The 25,000-nt window shown below is 46.0% G+C and overlaps 2 protein-coding genes across 6 annotated transcripts in view; both read left to right on the top strand.

The window, feature by feature from the left end:
- pcf11 (PCF11 cleavage and polyadenylation factor subunit) overlaps positions 1-18,848 on the top strand; it is a 33,965-nt gene extending 15,117 nt beyond the window's left edge. The window contains exons 5-18 of one of the 2 annotated variants that reach the window (XM_031317383.2): positions 1,430-2,436; positions 3,344-3,518; positions 4,513-4,918; positions 5,944-6,087; positions 6,193-6,258; positions 9,548-10,881; positions 11,828-11,894; positions 13,504-13,629; positions 14,954-15,074; positions 15,423-15,606; positions 16,401-16,556; positions 17,106-17,198; positions 17,834-17,869; positions 18,484-18,848. In XM_031317383.2, the coding sequence (XP_031173243.1) occupies positions 1,430-2,436; positions 3,344-3,518; positions 4,513-4,918; positions 5,944-6,087; positions 6,193-6,258; positions 9,548-10,881; positions 11,828-11,894; positions 13,504-13,629; positions 14,954-15,074; positions 15,423-15,606; positions 16,401-16,556; positions 17,106-17,198; positions 17,834-17,869; positions 18,484-18,768 (4,200 nt within the window). In that variant the 3' untranslated portion in view covers positions 18,769-18,848. The remainder of the gene's footprint in view (positions 1-1,429; positions 2,437-3,343; positions 3,519-4,512; positions 4,919-5,943; positions 6,088-6,192; positions 6,259-9,547; positions 10,882-11,827; positions 11,895-13,503; positions 13,630-14,953; positions 15,075-15,422; positions 15,607-16,400; positions 16,557-17,105; positions 17,199-17,833; positions 17,870-18,483) is intronic. The other variant, XM_031317385.2, reaches the window with a different exon arrangement.
- Positions 18,849-21,188: 2,340 nt separating this feature from the next.
- The window catches only part of LOC116055009 (E3 ubiquitin/ISG15 ligase TRIM25-like), a 247,759-nt gene continuing 243,947 nt past the window's right edge, over positions 21,189-25,000 (top strand). The window contains exons 1-2 of one of the 4 annotated variants that reach the window (XM_035990819.1): positions 21,189-22,332; positions 24,764-24,770. In XM_035990819.1, coding sequence (XP_035846712.1) covers positions 21,244-22,332; positions 24,764-24,770 — 1,096 coding nt within the window. In that variant the 5' untranslated portion in view covers positions 21,189-21,243. Of the gene's footprint in view, positions 22,333-24,436; positions 24,448-24,763; positions 24,771-25,000 lie in introns of all 4 variants that reach the window. The other 3 variants (XM_035990820.1, XM_035990821.1, XM_035990822.1) reach the window with 3 other exon arrangements.

The raw sequence follows: 25,000 nt of genomic DNA, 5'->3' as shown, positions 1-25,000 counted from the left end.
ATGTACCCCCTAACCAGCGCAAATAATTTTTGGTAGAAAAAAAAAAAAGTCTATATAAAGAGGAACAGTACAGCGATGTCAGCGATAGATTTACTAAACAGCCTTGGACCGGAAAACATTTAAATGCTGATGGGAAAAGGTGAAAAAAACTTGGAAAAATATGGTAGAAGGAAGGAAGGAAGGCAAGAATGGGTCGAAGATAGTAACAAATACTTCAAAAAAAGAGATACAAACTTCAAAAAAGTAATAAAAACTTCTATAACAAATTCCAAAAAGGCGACAAACTTCGAAAAAAGTGACAAACTTTGAAAAAAAGAGACAAAAAAGTAAGGAAGAAAGGCAAGAATAGGTCAAAACTAACGACAAAACCTTCAAAGAAAGGTGAAAAACTTCAAAACCAGAGACAAGAACTTTGAAAAAAGCGACAAACTTGAGTAAAAAAAGAAGTAACTACAGCCTTGTGACTGAAAAACATTTTGCAAAAAATGTCACGTACCCCCTGCAGTCCTCCAAAGTACCCCTAGGGGGACACGTACCCCCTGCAGCCCTCCAGAGTACCTCTAGGGGGACACGTACCCCCGGCAGTCCTCCAGAGTACCCCTAGGGGGACACGTACCCCCTGCAGCCCTCCAGAGTACCTCTAGGGGGACACGTACCCCCGGCAGCCCTCCAGAGTACCTCTAGGGGGACACGTACCCCCGGCAGTCCTCCAGAGTACCCCTAGGGGGACACGTACCCCCGGCAGTCCTCCAGAGTACCCCTAGGGGGACACGTACCCCCGGCAGTCCTCCAGAGTACCTCTAGGGGGACACGTACCCCCTGCAGCCCTCCAGAGTACCTCTAGGGGGACACGTACCCCCGGCAGTCCTCCAGAGTACCCCTAGGGGTAGGGGACACGTACCCCCTGCAGTCCTCCAAAGTACCTCTAGGGGGACACGTACCCTCATTTGAGAAACACTACAATCAACCAATCAGAGATCATCTCCCATTCCCTTTAAAAGCCAGGCGTGTTTGGACCTTGGAGCATTGCTGTTATGATGGAGGATTTGCACCGTAATATATTTATTTGTAATCTTCTGCGTGTGTGTGTGCTGCTGTGTGTCCCTGTGTGTGTGTGTAACAACATCTTCTGCTAAGATATGTGACTTTTTTGCAATGAAAATGCGGGGATTATGAAATCATGCAAGCGCCGCATATTTTGCGCAGAAATCAGCAATTTGTGCTGCGAAAGTGCGGCGTATTTGAAAATGCGGCCCCGAAATAAATATGCAGACTTTGGCTGATTATGTGTTGAATTATGAGATCGCATAATCACGTTTTTCTGGAGGGACTGAATGTTTTTTTTAGATTCATCAGCGGCCTGTAACTCTTGTGTTCTGTTAGATTCCTAATTTAGCAGCAGACTGACCGTTGTTTAATGTGTCTGCAGGCCGGTGGATTTGTGATACCGACTACAGTCTCGGCCGCTGCAGCAGCACTGAGTTCCGCGCCGAAGACCACCAGCCAAACTGCTCCGGCGGTGCGACCGTGGATCCCTCCTCAGACTCAGCCGCCAGATGCCAAACCTCCCACCAGAGACCCGCGTCTGAACCGCACCGGTCCACCGGCCTCCTCGCAGCCAAAAGAACAGCCTGCTGGGAAGAAAGACGGAAGTCACGCTCTGACTCCTGAGAAACCCGCCCGGCCGGAGAAGGTCAGGACCCCGAAGAAAGAGGCATCGGAGGAGAAACCCAAATCCAAGCCCGCGTCCCCGATGGCCAAAAGCATCCCGAGTAAAAACAAACCTACAGAGGCGGAGAATCAGAAGTCGTCTGACGGCACGAAGAAAGATCCTAGGCTGAAGAAACGCCCGCAGGACAAGACGGGCGACTCCAAAGACGAGGAGATCAAGGAGAAGAAAAGATGCACCGACAAGAAGGAGAGAGAGGAGGCTGCTTCGGCGCGCGGACTCGACCCTCACCGGCTCAACAAGGGGAAGCTGGTGAACGGCTCGGTGGTCAAACACGACCGCGAGGAGTCCGCGGAGAGGCTCGAGTTCAAGACGGGAGGCAACGCCCGCACACACGCCAGGAAACGCACCCGCTCGCGGTCCAGGTCTCGCTCCCCGTCCGCTGCCGCCTCCTCCCCGAAGAGAAAGGACAGGCGTTCGCCCAAAAGCCGAACGCGGAGCAGCTCTCTGTCCCCGTCGCCGTCTCACAAACCGGGCAAACCGCGGAGAGTCCGCGGCACAGACGAACCGGAACACGGCAAGCCCGGCCGAGAGGACCGGCTCGCGCCCAAGAAGAACCAATCGGAGAGCCGGAGGTCGAAGAGGCCGGCTGAGGACCGGCGGTCCGAGTCCAGAGACTCTCATTCCCCGCGGAGCCACGACGGAGGCGGCAAGGACGCCAAGGAGGCTCCGCACCGCTGGAGGAGCGGCTGGGAGGAGAACAAACAGTGAGTCCAACTCACGGTTAATGTCTCACAAACATAGGGCAGCACAATTCATCACAATTAGTCTTTCCTTCAGGATCTCTTTTTAGCAGTGGGGGCAGGTCTGTCCGAACAACACCGAAAAAAAATCACACTATCATCATTTGTCAAAATAATCACAACTAGATATTCTCCTCAAAGCGTGCAGCGCCTTTCTAGCGCTGACACTAAACTAAATATGTACATGAAGGATACAAATATGTGGTTATTGAAAAGCCATTTAACTATATCTCTATCCTGGGCGCCCAGATAGCTCAGTAGTTAGAGCAGGCGCCCCTATATACTGAGGTTTACTCCTCGACGTAGCGGCCGCAGGTTTGACTCCGACCTGCGGCCCTTTGCTGCATGTCTACCCCCCCCTCTCCCCTTTCATATCTTCAGCTCTCCTGTATGAATGAAGGCCTAAAATGCCCAAGAAGTAATCTTTAACTATCTCTCTATTAGGGGTGGAGGAAAAAATCAATACAGCGTAGTATCACGATATTTTTCGTGGCAATACTGTATCGATACACAGATGCAGTATGGATCTATTATTATTATTATATATGTGTTGGTCAGTCTGTCTGCTTGATAATCCCATTTTGCAGCAATAAAATTGAAGTGAGATGAACAAACAGAGAAATATATCTTTTAGATAAAACCGATGTTGACAAATTTTCCTTTGGGGACATCATTTGAAATTGGGAAAAATTAGAAGTTGGAAAAAAGATAGTACATTGCAATATATCGCAGAATATTGCAATATGTTTAAAATCGCAATAATATCGTATCGTGACATAAGTATCGTGATGATATCGTATCGTGAGGCCTCTGCTGATTCCCTCCCCTACTCTCTGTCCTGTAACGTTTCTACCTGTGTTTTCCTCTTCAGTCCGAAGCTGCCGGAGGATTCTCACGTGAAGCCCCCGCCTCCGAGACACAAACCGTACGGCACCCCGACTCGCCCCACCACCCCCAGGACCCCGAAGCACCGCCTCAGCGTGGACGCCAACCTGCAGATACCTGAAGTCCTCAACTCCGCCTCCAAGAAGGATCTGCTCAGGAGGGTACGTCACAAACACCGCTCGGTTCAGCGCTCACGCTGATGTACCGTCAGTCCGTTCTATTAAACTCTCTTTGGGGGTTCATGGTTTCAAGCAGCCTTTAGACGCAATGGGGTGAAACAATCACTGAAGTCATTAACATTTACGTTGGCATATTATATTACATTATATATTATCTTATCTAGCAAAGGTTTTTCAAACATTCTATCCAACTTTTTTTTTTCTCTCCAAAAAATCTGTATAGGGGCCAGTACATGGTGACATTTTTTACTTTTTTACTTCATTCTTTTACACTTTTTTCAAACTTTTTCATTTAGGGGCGACCTCTAGCTCACCCAGTAGTGTGCGCCCCATGTAGGCTGAGTCCTTTGCAGCGGCCTGGGTTTGAATCCGACCTGTGGCCCTTTGCTGCGTGTCATCCCCTCTCTCTCTCTCGCCCACCTTTCCTGTCTATCCACTATCTAATTAAGGGAAAAGCCCCAAAAAACCTTTTCATTTAAAGGTGCCCTGCCACACAAAACCGTTTTTCCTTGTATTTTTTGAAATATGTTGGGTCCATATGTTATGTTGTGAATGTGAAAATGAACAGCTACTTCCTCTGTCAGCCTGTCAGCTCTAGAAATCAGGCCAATTACAAAAGCTGGTCAGTCTGACATCATGTTGCCTGAGCTCATTACTATTCATGAGCTCGCCCAGTTGTGCTGGCTAAAGGATGCTGATAGCCAGGCTCTCATTGGCTAGCTGTTAGCCAATCAGAGTCAAGCAGCCTTGCTCGTTGAATATTAATGAGAACTGGCCCAAATCGAGCTGAGTCTTCCTGCAGGCTTTCTATACCACGCTAGAATGGCTTGAAACAAGGTAACCAAGGTTACAGAGTCCATGGTACAACTTCAGACATTACCACAAAATTCGGGGGAGTAGAATTTGTTTAACTTACCCAACCAGACAAGTGGCTCTACTTTTTGGTACGTTAACGTCTTCTCGTGTCTCTCTGCAGGCCAGCAAGCGCCTGGAGAGCGGCGAGATTTCCCAGGAGGACTTCCTGAACATGGCCCACCAGATCAAACACTTCTTCCAGTATCAGGAGGAGAAGCAGCGCTCCGACAGCTGGGACGACTCCAGCGACTATTCCGCCAAGAAACTGCTAACGTCCCCGCCCCCCTCCGCGGTGCCGCGGCCGCACGACGGCATGGACGCCGCACAGCTGTCGTACTACGAACACAAGTCCAAACTGAGGAAGACGCAGGTGAACCGAGCGCGCGCCGCAGGAGAGGAGTGGGACGGCGAGGAGAGTTCGGAGGATGGCGAGGGAGAGGGGCAGGGCGAGAAGACGGGCGGGGGCGGCCGCAGTGCCGGACAACCGGCGACACATAAATACAGCCAGGCGGCACGGGACCGGCCAGGTGAGCCAAGGGTGATCTGGGAAAGGGAAACAAGTCCAACTGGTCCAGTATTAAACAAGAACCAAGCTGTAATGTAACCCTACAGGACTAATGTTCAGCAGCAGTTAGTCACTAAAAGTTCTGTTGTTGGCGCTGACAGACTCAGATTATTATTCTAAGTGTCTGACAACATTATGAAAGGATCCCTACAGAGATAGACCTTTTAGTTAAAGAGTAAGATCCTTTTAGTTTAACATGAAACAGCCCCGAAATCACCATCACCAAACTCCACCAGACTCCATGTAAATAATCAGGACTTTTATCATCGTAAAACACACTTCATTCAAAGTGGACAGAAACTAAATAAAACTACCAAAAGCCGTCTTGGTTCATCTTTCCACTGTTCCAACAATCACCACTCTGGTTTGGTTGAAATAAACCCTTAATTCACCCATTTACATGTGGAGATATGCAGGCTCTATACACGCTAAAAGTCCTGATTATTTACATGGAGTCTGGTGGAAATATGCTGGCTCTATACACGCTAAAAGTCCTGATTATTTACATGGAGTCTGGTGGAGATATGCTGGCTCTATACACGCTAAAAGTCCTGATTATTTACATGGAGTCTGGTGGAAATATGCTGGCTCTATACACGCTAAAAGTCCTGATTATTTACATGGAGTCTGGTGTAGTTTGGTGATGGTGATTTTGGGGCTGTTCCATGTTAAACTAAAAGGATCTTACTCTTTAACTAAAAGGTCTATCTCTGTAGGGATCCTTTCATAATGTTGTCAGACACTTAGAATAATAATCTGAGTCTGTCAGCAGCAACAACAGATCTTTTAGTGGACGCTGACTGACGCTGAACATATTTCCTATTACATCGCCGCTTGTTTTAATCTGGCTTAATACTGGACCAATTTCAAAAAATAGTTGTCACCATTAGGCACTTAGACACACATTTGTAACTACTATGCTTGTGACAAAATATTGCCTTTGTGGAATCTATTCAGTACCGTAATTCTTAATTCTTCCCTACGCAGGCGAAAGGAGGAGTAAGGAGCTCGAGGAGCCGCGGCCTCCGCTTGGCCCCATGATCGAGGAGTACAACCACGGCAAAGAGTTCCCCACGCTGAAATCTCTCCCGGGCCTTCGCTTCAGGAGGAGAGCCGACCCCCGAGAGCCCAGTGAGTCCTCCGCTCCCCACACATCCATGATGATATGAACTTAAACTTTTAAACTGATCTGTGAAGCCAAACATATCATCTGTCATCTGTCGTCTCTATCCACAGAGAGGTCAGAGGTCAGGTTCTGGAGCTGCGGGGTGTCAGGGTCTCGATCAGTGACACTTCAGCAGGGTTAGACACTCTTCTAAAGAGATCACAGCTTTTTTTACACATTTAGGAGTTTAACGCACACAGAAAACTGTAGAATGGGATTAGGGCTGCACAATATATCGTATATTTTTCGCCATCGCAATATCAACTTGCGCAATTTACTAGGGCTGCAACTACTTTTCACTTTAAGTCTTGTTTATTTATCGCAAGTAATATCGTTATCGGGATATACAACATTTTGCATATTCTCCTCGTATCGTGCAGCCCTAAAATGGGATCCAATATATCAGGAGATCACGGGACTTGTAGTCCGTAATCATCAGCGCCACACAGAATCTGCGGACGCGGAATTCAGCAGAATGTTGTGCAGATTATTTTGTAAATAATTGATAATTGAAATATATTTTGGGTCTGAGGGAGGGAGGGAGGACACATGTGACTAGGTAGTTGGGAAGCAGGTAGATTTTACAATTATTGATTTGTGGACACGTTGGTGGGATTAAATAAGTTTAGATCAGGGCTGTCAAACTCATTTTAGTTCATGGGCCACATACCCCTAATTTGATCTCAAGTGGGCCGGACCTTTAAACCTCTCCAGAAAGATCAGAAACCTTATCTGCCACAGAGTTTTTTGTCAGCTTGATGTTGGCAAACACAAGTTGCTTCTGCTACGACAGCGTTCTAAGGCCGTTGTAGAAATAAAAATAATGTTACGGACCCGGGAGAGAGGGGTAATATTCAGAGAAAAAACTCATCATTTCTAAGGTTAGAGTCGTAAATTTACGGAAAAACGAACTGATATTATCTGAGATTTAAAGTGGTAAATTTGGAGTGGGAATTAATTACTTCTCTGCAATTTTCACACTTTGCGAAGTCATTCAGTGGGCCTGATTGGACCCTTTGGCGGGCCGATTCTGGCCCACGGGCCGTATGTTTGACACCCCTGGTTTATATACTTCTTCTCACTCCTTTTTCAGATTTAAACCGATCGTCAAGTGTTCACAAGTTTAATAATAATTTAAAAATTTAGATTTTATTTCTTCGTCCCCTGTTTCCTGTTCTTGACATTATTCGAGATGAAAACTTTCAATCAATTCAATTTTAAAACAAAAAAGTAGAAAAACTTTTTAAATTTCTTTTTTTTTTTTTGGGATTATTTTTAGGGCATTTTTAGGCCTTTATTTGACAGGACAGCTGAAGACATGAAAGGGGAGAGAGGGGGGGGGGATGACATGCAGCAAAGGGCCGCAGGTCGGAGTCGTAAACCTCTATATATGGGCGCACGCTCTACCAACTGAGCTATCCGGGCGCCCAAAAACTAACACATCTCCGGCCCAAGCAGACAAACGGTCTGATTCTGCACATTTTCATTCTGGCTCACCGCTGAAAACTGTAAAAAAAAAAAAAAAAAAAAAAAGAAATATATATATATATATATATATATATATATATATATCTCCGCAGATTCCGTTTGGGTCTGGTAATTAGTTAAAGGTACACTGTGTAGTCTTTTAAGTATTTTATTAGCTAAAATCAATGTCTTCATTCATAAATATGTCCTCATTGGTGTAAAATGACCTCTGCCAATGATCTGACTTCTCCTCGTAAGCGAAGAATTTCTTATCTGTATTTCCATTGGACGGGCAAGTCCAAGGAGGCTTCCACGTCGTTCTATAATGGCTGAGAGGGACATAGAGCGCTAGCCGACCTGTCTACCTAACCCACACTGCGTTTTCATTCAGAGCCAGCGTCACGTGACTGAAACCAGCTGACACGGAGAAGGAGATCAGTGAGAGGCGCTTGTCACTGCCCTGTAGTTCATAATGGAGGATCATACTTAAGCTGAGCCACAGGAGAAGGAATCCTAGTCCCCAAAAAAGCGAAAATTGGAAGACATGTTGTCATAGCTTCTTGGTGCATAACGGCTACCGTAGCTGCAACATGCATTTGAAAAAGCGAGGCGCTAGAGAGCACCATTATGGCGTTTTAGCCATTACATGGTACCTGCTCGACTCAACTCAACGCACTCTGCGTCCGTTTTCCATTGCAGATTTTAGCACCGCCTCAGCGTGGCTGGTCGTCATAGCGACGCCGCAGTAAACTGCCATAAACCTATCGCCACACACACACACAGAACGTGGAAGGTGTGTTGTTGCCAGAAGACACATTTAGTTTCTAAAGAAGCTGGAGGCAGCAAAAAATAACCCACAGCTGGCTGAACTATTTAAAAATGGTGGGTTTGTTCAGGACACGCCCGTCTGTCGCTTTCACGTCACCTTTTGGTATCGCCTCAGCTCGCTGGGGACATCGACGGAGGTGGTACTAAATAAAGTACCTGTTGGCAGATACCAGGGACTTTATTTCGTAATGGAAAACCAAAAAAGGCGAGTAGAGGCAAGTCGAGCAGGTACCATGTGATGTAGAGATGGTCCGATACCATTTTTTGATTATCATGTCTTCGATTCGATATCTCGATTCATCACGATGCATCAAATACATTTCTCTATTAAAGCTATATAAGGTATTTAATTCATAGCTTTTCAAGCTTCAACAACCAAACATTCTGCAGTGCTCTAATACTAAATAAATTGGATACATAAAACTACAGCACTGAGCACACGGCACTTCCTGAATGTGCAAAACATACCAGAATATGTAAACAGAAAGGTTGTTAGGCCTACATTAAATTGAAAACAGAAATAATCGATTATGGCCCGGCCGAGTATCGATGCAGCATCGTCCACGATTCCATGCATCCATTATTTGATTAATTTCAACACCTCTAGTGTGGATGTGATATGATTTCTATCTTTGTTGACAGTCTGGCTCAGGTTAAACTCTTTGTGAAACATGAACAATGAACGCCACAGAACTTTCTTTTATTCTGCAGTTTGACAGTCCGTTATAACGGAGAAATAACATACATGAACTACTTTAACGTAGATTTTCTTTAGGGCTTTATTATCTGATCGGTGTATGAACTCCAGTACTTCCTGATACGATACCAGCGTTTTGGGCAGTATCGGGGTATCGGAACATCTCTAATGTAATGGAAAAGCCCCATTAGTTGGAATGCAAAATGCTATTTCACCGCTAGATGGGAGAAATTCCTACACAGTGTACCTTTTTGAAGAGAAGATGATTTCAGGACGGTTGAAGCCTGTTTGGTCCTTTTTATTTAACGTCAAAGTTAATTAATCTCACACTGTTATTTAAAGTCCTAACACCTCAAATCACGAGTGAATGTCTCGAGATGTTTCTGATGCTCAGAAAACGTCCTCATGAGTTTTTACGTCTCTGTTGATTCCAGGCGAGAGAGAGTGGACCTCGCCGCTGACCGAGCGACAGCGCTTTGCCGAGCGCGAGGTGCAGAAGAGCGGCTACGACGCACCGCGGCGGTACGGCCCGCCCGCCGACGCCAGACACGCCGACCCACGGAGGCCGGAGGGACCGCCACCGCTCGCGGGCACCGTCGTCCACGTGAACTCTCCGAGCCCGGCCGGTCTGGACGCAACGGCGCCCAGGATCGAGCGTGAACGCCTGTCGCCCTTACACCAGAAAGACTTAGCGGAGGTAAGCCCGCGGTTCGAGAGCCCTAACAGCGAGCACTCGGACGACGGGCCACTCAATCTGGATTCTCACGTTCCCCCTCCTCACCCTCTACCGCCGCCTAAATCCATCCTCAAGGCGCCGCCCCGTGCGGGACCGCTGTCCTCCGTCCGACAGCACAGTGACTCACCGGGACACACGCCTCCGCACGACGGCGGGCACCCCCCGCCCCGGTACGACGGCCCAGGACACATGGGCCCCTCTAGACCAAACCCACCGGGCTGGTATGAAAGCGGCGGTCCTCCCGGCCGCTACGATGACTCCTCACCTCGCTTCGAAGGGCCGCACCACCAGGGTCCCGGCAGGTTCAACAACAACGGCGGTGGCGTCGGCCCTCCTCATCACAACATGCCGGAGAGGTTCGACGGCCCCCACATGTCTCACGGGCCAATGGGACGCTTCGATGGCCCGCCTCACCCTCAGGGCCCGGTGAGGTTTGACGGTCCCATCGGTCAGCAGCAGCCCCCCGTGAGATTTGAGGGGCCGGGACACTTTGATGGCCCCATGCAGCGCTTTGAGGGCCCGCGGCGCTTTGATAACAACATGGCACCGGGCCCTGGCTCTGGACCAATGGGCTTCCAGCAGCAACAGCGGCCCATGCGCTTCGACGGCCCTCCAAACCAGATGGGCCCGATGCGGTTTGAAGGTCCCGGCCCGATGCGGTTTGAGTCTCCTGGGCAGCAGGGGGGCCCCAGGTTTGACCTCCCTAACGTGCACCATCAGGGCGGGCCCCCGCTGTACGAGCAGGGCCCTATGAGGTTCCCGCCTCAACACAACCTGCAGCCGCCCATGAGGCCGATGGCCCCGCCCATGTACGAAAACCCCCTCCCCCCGCAGCAGAACTTCAACATGGCCCCCCAGTGCTTCCCGGAGCCGATGAACACGCAGTTCCCTGCGGGGCCGATGGCGTTCCCAGCTCAGCCGAACATGCAGCCGGGAGGAAACTTCAACATGCAGCCGGCGCCGCCCTTCAGCCAGCCGGGCCCCGCCCCCTTCTACAACCCCGCTGCCCCCGCTGTCAGCATGCAGCAGCCGGTGAGTCTCCCAACGCCGATCGGTCATTATGTCTTTATTTTCAACATGGTGCTGAACTGCTGTCTGTCTGACTGTCTGTGTGTGTGTGTGTGTGTGTGTGTGTGTGTGTGTGTGTCTCTGTGTATCTCTGTCTGTCTGTGTGTGTGTGTGCGTGTGTGTGTGTGTCTGTCTCTGTCTGTCTGTCTCTCTCTGTGTGTGTGTGTCTGTCTCTGTGTGTGTGTGTGTGTGTGTGTGTGTGTGTGTCTCTGTGTGTGTGTGTGTCTGTCTCTGTGTGTGTCTGTCTGTCTGTCTGTCTGTCTGTCTGTGTGTGTGTGTGTGTGTGTGTGTGTGTCTCTGTGTCTGTGTGTGTGTGTCTCTGTCTGTCTGTGTGTGTGTGTGTGTGTCTCTGTGTCTGTCTCTGTCTGTCTGTCTCTCTGTGTGTGTGTGTGTGTGTGTGTGTCTGTCTCTCTCTGTGTGTGTGTGTGTGTGTGTGTGTGTGTGTGTGTCTGTCTCTGTGTGTGTGTGTGTCTGTCTCTGTGTGTGTGTGTGTCTGTCTGTCTCTCTGTGTGTGTCTGTCTGTCTGTCTGTCTGTCTGGACTCAGGTGATGTTGTGATAAAGGTCTTAAAGTCTTTCATCTGACTTGGTGAAACCTGCAGAAACCCTGTAAATTAAACTGAATTTTTGGGGTGAATATAATCTAAGTATCACTGATTTTATCAGGCCCATATTTAAACAAAGATTTCTCAGATTTTATAATTTAAAAGAAAGTGTTTAAATGTGACAGAAGTAGAATAATGTTCAGTTAACAAAAAACTTTGTTATCAAACAAAAAAGAATATGAAAATAACATGTTAAGAAGTCCAAACAATATAAGTAAAATGTCACAAATAATATTAGTCCAGTGTCTGAGAATGTTAGTAAAATGTCTACAAAAATGTTGATTAAATGTCCTTTGGTTGTTTGCAGGTGAACATGTTGGGGAACCTCAACCAGCCGTTCCTGCCTCAGAACCCAGTGCCTTTCGGACAGCAGAGTAAGACAGTCCTCCTAGTTTAAACTCAGACACATCACACATGAAATATTTCTTAACCCCTGACGCACCAACCCCGTAATCGGCCGTCGGACCGCCTGGCGAGGTCGCTGACTAGAGTCCGTTCGGTGTGTTCCGTGTAAGGCGTGGATACCCGAACCGAGCCGGACGGGTCCCGACCAGGGTTCAAAATTAATTAATTAAATTAATTATTGTGTGTGTGTGTGTGTGTGTGTTTGTCTGTATCTTTCTGTCTGTCTCTGTGTCTGTGTGTCTCTCTCTCTCTCTGTCTGTGTCTCTGTGTGTGTGTGTGTGTGTGTGTGTGTGTGTGTGTGTGTCTCTGTGTGTGTGTGTGTGTGTGTGTGTGTGTGTGTGTGTGTGTGTGTGTGTCTGTCTCTATCTTTCTGTCTAACTTTTTCGTCCACCAGCTAAATGTCCAGTGAATGTTCAGATTTCACCAGCCACTCAATAGAAAACCATTGTATTTTTGGCTGGTGAGTGAAGCAAATCTACAGGCCAATTTCGTATTTTACCAGCATTTGGCTGATAGTGCTTATTTTGCCGGGTTCAGACAGATATTTAGAAATGATGGTCTGGTTCGGGCCGGGCTCGGTCACATCAGCGCGATAAGGCATTTGTTGTAAAATGGTGCTGCGGCTCCTTTTAAGGGCGCTGACACACCAACCCCATAATCGGCCGTCGGACCGTCTGGCGAGGTCGGTGACTCAAGTCTGGTCGGTGTGTTCGTGCGGAGGAGGAGCCGTCGGCCTTCATTTTGGCCGACCTGACATGTTCAGTCAGAGACAGGACAGTCGGGACTCACCAGGAAATGGGGAGCGGATGAGCCTCTCAAAATCTGACGAAAATCTTCTAAACTGACCTTTGTTGATCTGAAATGAAGACAGATTCAGCAACTGCACGGCCTATTTCTCTCTTAAAATGTTTTCAGAAACACGTTTCGGTGAACTATTTTAGTACAATATGCGATCGTATCCTGAACGAGTCGCCATTATGCCTGGTTGCAAAATCCAGAAGAAGCCAGACCCGCGTGGCACGTTCGTCCAATCAGCTGCCGGTTAGAGATACCGATACTGCCTAAAACGCTGGTATCGTACTGGAGTTTATGCACCGATCAGATACCACGTAATAAAGCCCTAAAGAAAATCTACGTTAAAGTAGTTCATGTATGTTATTTTTCCGTTATAACTGACTGTCAAACTGCAGAATAAAAGAAAGTTCTGGGGCGTTCATTGTTCATGATTCACAAAGAGTTTAACGTGAGCCAGACCGACAACAAAGATAGAAATCATATCACATCCATTTTCATTTTTTGGGCGACAATACAGATTAGCGCCGCCTGCTGTTATGGAGACGCATTACGTCTCGCGCACATGCAGAACGTACGCACAAGTCTGCGTCTCTTCAGTGTGTTCTGAGGAACTTTTTGGGCCAACTCGGGGAGGCGGTCAGTCCAACTGGCTTTTCTGCCGAGGGTCGGCCGTCTGGTTGGTGTGTCAGAGCCCTAACTTGTCTGTTTGTGTCTAGTTGGAACTCAAACATGTCACACGTGAAGGGTTTTCTGACTGCTGTGTTTGTGTCTGTGTCCGTGCAGCTCTGCAGGTCGCTCCTCCGGAGAACCACTTCGGTCAGGTTGACGTCAACGACCTTCTGTCCAAACTCATCTCCAATGGCATCATCAAACCCTCGCAGCCCGACGTCGTGCCGACCGCCACCACCGGTCAGTCCACCGTCCCTTACTCTCTTTATTTATCCTCTTTCATCAGGGAGGTCACGTTTGTTTCACTGTCTGGGGACCCGTCATTGACATAATGCATTCCCTAGCCCCTTACCCTAACCTTAACCATCACCACTAAATGCCTAACCTTAACCCTTACCCTCACCCTAACCATAACCTAATTCTAACCCTAATCCTAAAACCAAGTCTTAACCCTCAAACAGACCTTTAACCTGGTGGGGTCCAGCATTTTGGCCCCACAAGGCTGTGCAGACCCCACAAGTATACTGGACTCCCGGTTTTTTGACCCCACGAATATAGTAAAACAAGCACTCACACACAGACACGCACACACAGAGAGACACAAACACAGACGCAGAGACATACATACATACACACACACACACGCAGACACACACACGCGCACACACACACAGAGAGAGAGACACAAACACACATGCAGAGACATACACGCACACAGACACACACACAGAGACACACACATGCAGAGACATACACGCAGACACACACACAAACGCACACAGAGACACACACAGACATTCGCACACACAGACTCCCACACACGCGCAGAAGCACACACACGCGAAGACGCACACACAAACGCACACACACACAAGAGGCAAACACACACGCGCAGACGCACACACACAAACGCACGCAGAGACACAGACAAACACACACACACAGAGACACACACACATACACACCAGACCTTTTTTAATCCCATGCTATTTAGTAGCTATAATACCAAAGTCTGAAATCTAATCTAATGGCATTACAACATAACCCATACTGCAGTTTAAAGTACCATTACATACTACAGTCTAGAGCAGTCGTACTCAAAGTTTTTTTCAATAATGTACCTCCTTTGAATTGTTTTTTAAGCCAAGTACCCCCTGACCAGCCCAAACCATACAGGTAGAGTACAGCGCTGGCAGCGATAGATTCACTAAATAACAACAACCTTGGAACTGAAAAACATTTAAATGCTACATTTCAAATGTTTACAACCCATCACTAAGATCATCCATTGTTATAGTATGATTATTTTCAGAATAATGCATGACATATTTTTTAATTAACATTTTGCAACAATCTCATGTACCCCCTGCAGTACTCCACTGTACCCCTAGGGGTACGCGTACCCCCATGTGAGAAACCAGTACCATTACGTGGTACTTTAGACTGTGGTATGTTGGACGATAGTTCACTTGTTGAGTCTGCAGTGCAGAGTAGAGTTAATGAGGCTGCTCAGTGTATTTGTTCTCATTATTTGGGTGGTAAAATGATCATTTTATTCTTCCAGAACCGACGTCCACGCCTACGCCAGCGCCGCCTCTGGTGGAGGAGGAGGAAGAGGAGGCAGAGGTCGAGGAGGAAGACGATTTCCCCGACTTAACAAGCTTCAGCGTTGACGACATGAAACAGTGAGTACACACTGTGTGTGTGTGTGTGTGTGTGTGTGTGTGTGTGTGTGTGTGTGTGTGTGTGTGTGTGTCTCTCTCGGTGTGTGTGTGTGTGTGTGTGTGTGTGTGTGTGTGTGTCTCTCTCTCTCTGTCTGTGTGTATATGTGTGTCTCTCTCTCTCTGTGTGTGTGTATATGTGTGTCTCTCTCTCTCTGTGTGTGTGTGTGTGTGTGTGTGTGTGTGTGTGTGTCTGTCTGTGTGTGTGTGTCTGTATCTTTCTGTCTGTGTCTCTCTCTGTGTATTACAAACTTAAACTATTTCCTAATTTCTCCTGTGTTATTTCGGCCCCCCCTCTCCTCCTTCTTTCAGGCGTTACGAGAGCGTGGTGACCCGACTGTACTCGGGGAACCAGTGCTGCCTGTGCAGCATGAGGTTCACCGCCACCCAGACAGACATGTACGCCGACCACCTGGACTGGCACTTCAGACAGAACCACGCCGGCAAAGTCGCCAGCAAGAAGATCACACATCGCCGCTGGTACTACGGACTCACGGTGAGAACACGGTTTCTACGTAGGCAGTTCTTAAAGAGGAACGACCTCCACCCTGGATGTATGAGTGACTGATGGGAACAACTATCTTTTACATTGGTTCCGTATTAAGAGAGAAACGAGCTGCAATGTAAATGTTCATCAGCGTCCACTAAAAGTTCTGTTGTTGCCGCTGACAGACTCAGATTAATATTCTAATAATAATAATAACACTAATAATAAGTGTCTGACAACATTATGAAAGGATCCCTACAGAGATAGACCTTTTAGTTAAAGAGGAAGATCCTTTTAGTTTAACATGAAACAGCCCCGAAATCACCATCACCAAACTCCACCAGACTCCATGTAAATAATCAGGACTTTCAGCGTGTATAGAGCCAGCATATCTCCACATGTAAATGGGTGAATTAAGGGTTAATTTCAACCAAACCAGAGTGGTGATTGTTGGAACAGTGGAAAGATGAACCAAGACGGCTTTTGGTAATTTTATTTAGTTTCTGTCCACTTTGAATGAAGTGTGTTTTACGATGATAAAAGTCCTGATTATTTACATGGAGTCTGGTGGGTTTGGTGATGGTGATTTCAAGGCTGTTCCATGTTAAACTAAAAGGATCTTCCTCTTTAACTAAAAGGTCTATCTCTGTAGAGATCCTTTCATAATGTTGTCAGACACTTAGAATAATAACCACTTGTCCTGTAGGGTTACAGCGTTCTCCCTTTTTAAAAACAACTGAATGCTTTCCAGGGGATATGTCAGTTTTAAACTCATCCAGCGTTTGTGTTTGTGTCGCCATCAGGACTGGATAGAGTTTGAGGAGATCGCCGACCTGGAGGAGCGAGCCAAGAGTCACTTCTTCGAGAAGGAGAACGAGGAGGAGGTTCAGAAGAGCCAGGCGGCCGCCAAGGAGAAGGAGTTCCAGAGCGTGAAGGCCACCAAGGACCAAGTGGGAGAGGTGAGACGCACAAACGGACGCCTTCGGCTAGGGGAGGGGTGCTACGGACCACAAAACTCACCTACACACCTGGGATCAGATCAGTTTCACGGATCTGATTGGTTTTCAGATCCACACCCAAAAAATGGTGGAAGACATGTATTTTTTTTTTTACATTTATTACATTAAGGACTATTTAGATCCAACTCTACTTCTTACACACACACACACACACACGCACACAGACACACAAACACACACACACACACAGAGACACACACACAGACAGACCAACACACAGAGACACAGACACGCGCGCACACATGCAGACAGACACACACACACACACACAGAGAGACACACACACACACACACACAGAGACACACACACAGACACACAAACCTTCTTTATATCCATCTGTTTTTACCAGGTGTGACACGTTTAGAGCTAGTCTCCATACATTAAGTACTTCTCTGCCAAGACGTTAGTTAAACAAAGTAGAAAGTAAAGTATGAATATAAAGAAACTAAATACAGAATGTGTTGTGTTGTTGTTTCCTGTTTCTACAGTTGTGTGAGATCTGCCAGGAGGCGTTTGAGACGTACTGGGTGGAGGAGGAGGAGGACTGGTTCCTGAAGAACGCCCTCAGGGTCGACGACAAGGTACCACTCTCTCCCACTATACATTAGGAAAACATCCTAAAAATATTGGTACAAATTATTAGTAAAATATCAACAAAGTAAAATTCCTTAAAACTATTAGTAAAAAGTCCCCGAAATATTATAATTGAACAAATAATAAAAATGCCTTGAATTTTTTCTTTGTAAAATGTAGTTAAAATATTAGTTTAAAAACCTCAAATATAAGAAAAAAGTCGAAAAAATATTATAAAATGTCCAGAAAATATTATAAAAAGTCCAAAAAATATTATAAAATGTCCAGAAAATATTATAAAAAGTCCAAAAAATATTATAAAATGTCCAAAGAAATATTTTTCTTTTTGCAAATTAAAGTATAGAAATTGTTAAAAATAAAATCCAAGAAATATGAATAAGAATTCCTAAAAAGTCTCGTGGAATGAATTATAAAATGTGACATTAAAATGACATCAGATCTTTTGGGTTTTGGACAAAATAAGACGAGTGAAGACGTCACACCTGAAACTGTAAGAAACTGAGATTTTAAAATGTATTTTAACACATTTTAATCACATTTTTGAGGACCAAAGATCTGTTTCTGAAGGGTTTTTACGTGTTATTGATTATTAATTATGTCTTTGTGTGTTTTCTCTCCACAGAACTTCCATCCCGCCTGTTTTGAAGATTATAAAAATGTAAGTAACTGAGATTTCTCCCCAAAAAGACGCAACAATCAACGTTCAGGGGGTCAGAACATGTTGAATCCATCTCAACTTTATTACAGAAATGATGGAAAAATTAATATTAGAATCCTAAAATCAAGCCAAACACCTAAAACACACACACACACACACAGACACACAGACACACAGAGACACACACACACACACACACACACACACACAGAGACACACACACACACACACACACACAGAGACACACACACACACACACACACACACACACACACACACACACAGGGACACACACACACAGAGACACACACACACACACACACACAGAGACACACACACATACAGAGAAGCACACACACACACAGACACACGCACACACACACACACAGAGAAACACACACACAGACACACACACACAGAGACACACAGAGGAAACCCCCCCCCCCTCCCCCATCTTCCCATAATCCTCCAGTGACGGAGTATAATATAAATGTGTTGTCGGACCATCGTTGAACGTAAGATCACGTCTCTGTTGAGCTCTGTGTGTCTCCGTGACGACGGGCTGAAATAGTAACGAAAGCGTTGCCGTGACGCTGTGCTTCCTCTCCCTGCAGACGTACCTGGACGCCACGCCGTCGCCCAACAAGACGCTGACGGACCACCCGCTGGGCGCCTTCGTGAAGAGCGAGGAACAGGAAGAGGAAGACGCCACTTCCTCCTGTGCTGTCGCCGCCGCCGCTGCCATCGCCGCCATCGCCGCCGCCACTGGCGCCGCCACTGGCGCCGCCTCGGTCAAACAGGAAGTAGACTCTGAGACGGCGAGCGAGCTTCCCGATGTGAAAACAGAAGAGACGGAGGTTTTAACGGACCGAGTCCAATGTGACGAGAACACACAGTGACGCGTTGCAGCGTCACGAGGACTAGACGCACACACACACACACACACACACACACACACACTCACAGACACACACAGAGACACACAGACACACAAAGACAGACACACACATAGAGACACACACACAGAGACACACACACACACAGAAACACACAGACAGACACACACACACATAGACACACATAGAGACACAGACACACACACACAGAGACACAGACACACACACACACACACACACAGAGACACACACACACACACACACAGCGAGGAGGCGTGCGGAGCGAGGCTGCCGTCGTCCTCGGCAACATTAACTTTGAATACATTTTTGTATTTGATTCTTGCCGACCGTTGTCAGGTCTGTTTATTAAAAACAAGAAATGTTTTTTTGGGGGTTTTTGGCAAAGAGATGTAAATTATTTAATTTATAAATTAAAGTATTTTTGGTATCCGTCTGGTGTAACAGTGATTGAGTTAACGGTCTGGGAACAGCTGAGTGGAGCCATTTCATTGGTTGGTTTTGGGGTGACAGGAAGTAGTTCCTGGCTGCGTTTAAAGGTAAGCATCATCTGATTGGACGACAGACGGAAGACTCCAACGGAGGATCCGAGTCGTCTTTCTTTTTTGTTTTTGTTTTTGTTTTTTTTGTGGTCTTTTCAATAAAAAGTGAAGTCTGAAACGTGTTTGTGTGAGCGGTGGTTTGGCTCGTTGACGCTCGCTGTTGGATTGTCATTTAGGTTTCAGAGCTACGAATAAAGTTTAGTGGATTTAAAGACTGTTCCGCTGTGTGTTTATTTCATGTGGTCGTTTGTTTGTTTGTTTTTATCTCTTTTCAGAACGGAGACTTTAACGCAGCGGTTCTCAAACGCATCATTCAAAGGTCCAGGACCATACGTAGAGATACACACACACACACACACACACACACACACACACACACACACACACACAGAGAGACACACACACACACACACACAGAGACACACACACACACGGGGAAAGACACACACGGAGACACACACAGACACACAGGGAAAGACACACACAGACACAAACACACACAGACAGACACACACAGAGACACACACACAGGGAAAGACACACACACATGGGGACACACGGAAAGACACGGGGACACAGACACACACACACGGAGACACACACACACACACAGCACACACAGAGACACACACACACAGGGAAAGACAGACAGACACACACACAGACAGACACACACACAGAGACACACACACAGACAGACACACACACACACACAGAGACACACACACAGGGAAAGACACACAGACACACACACAGGGAAAGACAGACACAGGGACGGAGCGATGCTGCTTGTTCAGGGTTGTCATGTGTACTCCTATAGGCCTACACTAACTGCACCAAAACACAGAATTAGACTACTATTTAACACGATAACGAGACGTTTTTAACCGGTAATGAAACTGTCTCAATGTAATACTGAAGCCGTCAGACGCCCGCGCGGACAGACAGCAGTCAGAGCTCCGGCGAAGCTCTGCGCCCGTCAGCAGCCGGTCCCCCAGAGCAGCATGGTCACCGGGAGGGTCCGGTACAGCCTGAACACTGCAAACAGAGATCCCGTTTGAAGGTGACGTGTTTGATTTTGACTGAACGTCCCAATTTGAGTAACCTCTGATTGGGTCGGTCGGCCCATCTCGGGACCAGGCCGGCCGTTGCCGACTGGCCAAATGCTTAATATTACACAACAAGACCGGCCCACATTTAAAAAAATGGTCCGGCCCATCTGGCATTTGTCAGAAATGCCAGATGGCCAAACCGCCCCTGGTTAAAGCCCTCATCATTCAGAAGAAACCCTCTCAGGATGTGTTATTGTTCTAGGCCGAACTATATTTAACATGTCAGCAGCATTTTGATGATGGTTAAGGTGGCGCTAAATCTATTCTATATGTTTCACAGATTGTAGATACTTTATTTACTAACAAAAAGCTGTGATTCATTCATGTGTCTTCCGTGTTCTGTGTTTGGATTTTTGTAAACAATATAAACTTAACAACAGGACAACTCAGTCATTTAGTGAACTGGGGAGCCGTCTCCAAACCCTCTGATTCTAAGAAGAGTTTACCTCCTAAAAGCTGAAGTCAGCAGAGTTTTTAAATGAGAAATGAGCTCTGTTGTTAACAAGTGTTGCTGCGTTCCTTATCACATACTTTTTCTTTTTACTTTAGTACAAACTGCAGCTGCTCTTATAAAAGTATATACTGTTGGCTGCAGTACAGTCTGCATACAATTGGTACTTACAAAAAAAATTCTGGCATACTAATGGTAGAATGGGCATTGCAACACACCCAGTATCTCTCTCTAACTGCTCCTCCTCCAGGAATGAAGCAAGACTTGATAACTCCTCCCACTGTACATGCTGTTTTTAGTTTCACTTCTCAGGAAGTGAGACTCAGACAGTCGTTGTCACTGAGCGAGAGGTGAAATGGCGCAGAAAGGAGTTCAGCTGGACCGGGAAGCCTTCTCTTGTTCCATCTGTCTGGATCTACTGAAGGATCCGGTGACTACTCCCTGTGGACACAACTACTGCATGAACTGTATTAAAAGCCACTGGGATGTAGAGGATTGTAAGTACAGCTACAGCTGTCCTCAGTGCAGGAAGAGGTTCACATCGAGGCCTGACCTGCTGAAAAACAACTTGTTAGCAGATTTAGTGGAGGAGCTGAAGAAGACTGGACTCCAAGCTGCTCCTGCTGATCACTGCTATGCTGGAGCTGAAGATGTGGCCTGTGATGTCTGCACCGGGAGAAAACTCAAAGCACACAAGTCCTGTCTGCAATGTCTGGCTTCTTTCTGTGAGAAACACCTTCAGTTTCATTATGAATCAGAGACATTCAAGAAACACAAGCTGGTGGAGCCGTCCAAGAAGCTCCAGGAGAACGTCTGCTCTCGTCATGATGAGGTGATGAAGATGTTCTGTCGTACTGATCAGCAGCTTATCTGTTATCTCTGCTCTGTGGATGAACATAAAGGCCACGACACAGTCTCAGCTGCAGCAGAGAGAGCTGAGAGGCAGAGAGAGCTCGAGGGGAGTCGACAAAACATCCAGCAGAGAATCCAGGACAGAGAGAAAGATGTGAAGCTGCTTCAACAGCAGGCGGAGGCCATCAATGTCTCTGCTGATAAAGCAGTGGAGGACAGCGAGAAGATCTTCACTGAGCTGATCCGTCTCCTGGAGAAAAGAAGCTCTGATGTGAAGCAGCAGGTCAGATCCCAGCAGAAAAGAGAAGTGAGTCGAGTCAAAGAGCTTCAGGAGAAGCTGGAGCAGGAGATCACTGAGCTGAAGAGGAAAGACGCTGAGCTGAAGAAGCTCTCACACACAGAGGATCACAACCAGTTTCTACACAACTACCCCTCACTGTCACCACTCAGCCAATCAACATCCAGCATCCATATCCGTCCTATGAGCTGCTTTGAGGACGTGACAGCGGCCGTGTCAGAAGTCAGAGATAAACTACAGGACGTCCTGAGAGAGAAGTGGACAAAGGTCTCACTGACAGGGACTGAAGTGGACGTTTTACTGCCACAACCAGAGCCCAAGACCAGAGCTGAGTTCTTAAAATATTCACATGAAATCACACTGGATCCAAACACAGCACACACACAGCTGTTATTATCTGAGGGGAACAGGAAAGCAACAGTAATGAGTCAACAACAGTCTTATTCTAGTCACCCAGACAGATTCACTGACTGGGTTCAGGTCCTGAGTAGAGAGAGTCTGACTGGACGTTGTTACTGGGAGGTGGAGAGGAGAGGAGAAGTTGATGTAGCAGTCGCATACAAGAATATCAGCAGAGCAGGGAGGTCATATGAATGTGGATTTGGACGAAATGACAAATCTTGGGTGTTATATTGTGACAACAACAGTTATATATTTTGTTCCAACAAAGTCCAAACTCCCGTCTCAGGTCCTGAGTCCTCCAGAGTAGGAGTGTACCTGGATCACAGTGCAGGTATTCTGTCCTTCTACAGCGTCTCTGAAACCATGACTCTCCTCCACAGAGTCCAGACCACATTCACTCAGCCCCTCTATGCTGGACTAAGGGTTTATGGTTCTGGATCCTCTGCTGAGTTTTGTAAACTGAAATAGACAGAAGTCATTTAAGGGTTAACTTCTGTTTTTTTTTGTTTGTGACATTCTATGTTTTCAACGTTTTTTTGTCAGTGTTTGACGTTTTTCGTGTGTTTACATGTTTTTGTAGCTTTTTTTTTTTTTTAAACTGACCTTTGTTGACTATTTATTGTTAATAGTAATTTTTCATAAAAAAAACGGTCAGAAAATGCTGTTTTCAGCGTCTCAAATATGTAGAACTATTAATTCTCTTTCCTGTGTTATCTTATATTACACTGAATATCTTACACACACACACACACACACACACACACACACACACACACACACACACACACACACTTTTAAAAGGATTGTTTTAATGGTAATGGAATTGATAGCCAGCCCAATGACTTCAATGTGTTTTCATTTAAATGTACATTTTATATTATAATCAAGTTGATTTTGTGCTGTTAACTGTCTGGTTTTATACAGTCTACATGTGGCGTCTCCATGGTAAGCTGCCTTAACATTCGCTCCGTTGTAGAGTTATTTTGGGTAAAAGTGTGTTTTGTATTTATTTATATTCAGCATTCAGTTACTTGAGTAAATGCAGTATGTGGATTTGGTTTCTTTCATGGTTTTAAATGGTGTTGTTCTCTTCATTTGTTGTCAACATGTAACCTTTTTGCTTTAAATTGACTCCATTCTTATTAGTTTTAGCATTGGGTGTGAGAACTGTGACCCTGTGTTCCTCATCAGCTGGTTGGAGCCAGAGAGAGACAGAGGACATGTTTGGTGATATAGAAACTAGCTGTGATGGAGCGTTATCTGGCTGGGAGACATGCTTTTATTTTGAAAAAGTAAAATATCTTTGACTGTATTATTACATGTCTCATATAGTCTTCTCATTGTCTGTGTGTGTGTGTGTGTGTGTGTGTGTGTGTGTCTGTGTGTATATGTGAATGTGTCTTTGTGTGTGTGTGTGTGTCTGTCTGTGTGTGTGTGTGTGTGTGTGTGTGTGTGTGTGTGTGTGTGAGTGTGCGTGTCTGTTTTTTATGATCACCATGACAATTTTTTAAATACTTTTAACAACTTTCCTAAACTCTTAACCCAGTTATCACAACCTCCCTGTGTGTGTAATCTTCCTGATGTTAGTGTGTATGATTAACACTTAAAATGTTGACAGTGTAAATATTGCTGGGAAACCTGTGCAAAAACCCAATAAAGATAATTTCAATAGTGTGTATGATTGACTAAATGTTTCTGTTGTGTGTTAGTGTTCTGGAAGAATTATTAGATTTTGAGTCATGTTTGCATTGTTTTGGTAGACATAGTGTATTGTTCTAGTGTATTATTGTATTTTGATATTTTGTTGGAGTTAAGTATAAGTTAAGTAACAAATTAATATGATTGAGAAGATATGAGGGCTTTTGTTAAATCATGACTTTATTAGTTGTGTATTGTAGACATTAGAGATCCTGATCCACACTCCATACCTACCAGTTGGTCTCGGTAATGCACCAAATCTTTGTCTAGCAACCACCAATAAACTCCAAAGAAGAAGAAGAAGAAGAAGTCAGCCAATCACAGCTGGGAGAGGTCCAATCAGCCAGGTTAACAGGAAACACCTGTGAGGCTGCTCGGAGACTTTAAAGCACGTGTCAAACTCAAGGCCCGTGGGCCAAATTCGGCCCCTTGCAAATTCTGATCCGGCCTGCATATCGATTTAGGTTCACAATACATTTTGACGTTTTTACAGTTGTGCGCCAAACCAAAAACATGGGAAACTGTTTTTCAACCTGTAATTATGATTATAATTTGCAATTATGCAACACTCAAAGCAGAATTTGGCAAATTTGCTGACTTTAAGACTCAGAAATCCCCCCAGAAGAAGCAGAGAGTTTAATATTCAGGCTGTGAAAGAGCTTGTTGAGAGTCAGCTGTGTGCTAGCCTACTTAGAGAATGTAATCATGGTTTTGATGGATTTCCTAAATTCTAGGATGGCTTTGGAACTTTTTTGCTGACTTTTTCAGGGCTTTATGTGGACCAAGCTGTCAGTGACAAGACTGTATGAGACATGCAATCATTGAGTCAAAGAGATTTGACTTTTTCGATGAAATAAAAGCA

This window comes from Sander lucioperca, chromosome 13 (genome assembly GCF_008315115.2).
Source record: "Sander lucioperca isolate FBNREF2018 chromosome 13, SLUC_FBN_1.2, whole genome shotgun sequence".
Taxonomy (NCBI): Eukaryota; Metazoa; Chordata; class Actinopteri; order Perciformes; family Percidae; genus Sander; species Sander lucioperca.
This window is presented reverse-complemented; position numbering and strand designations above follow the sequence as displayed.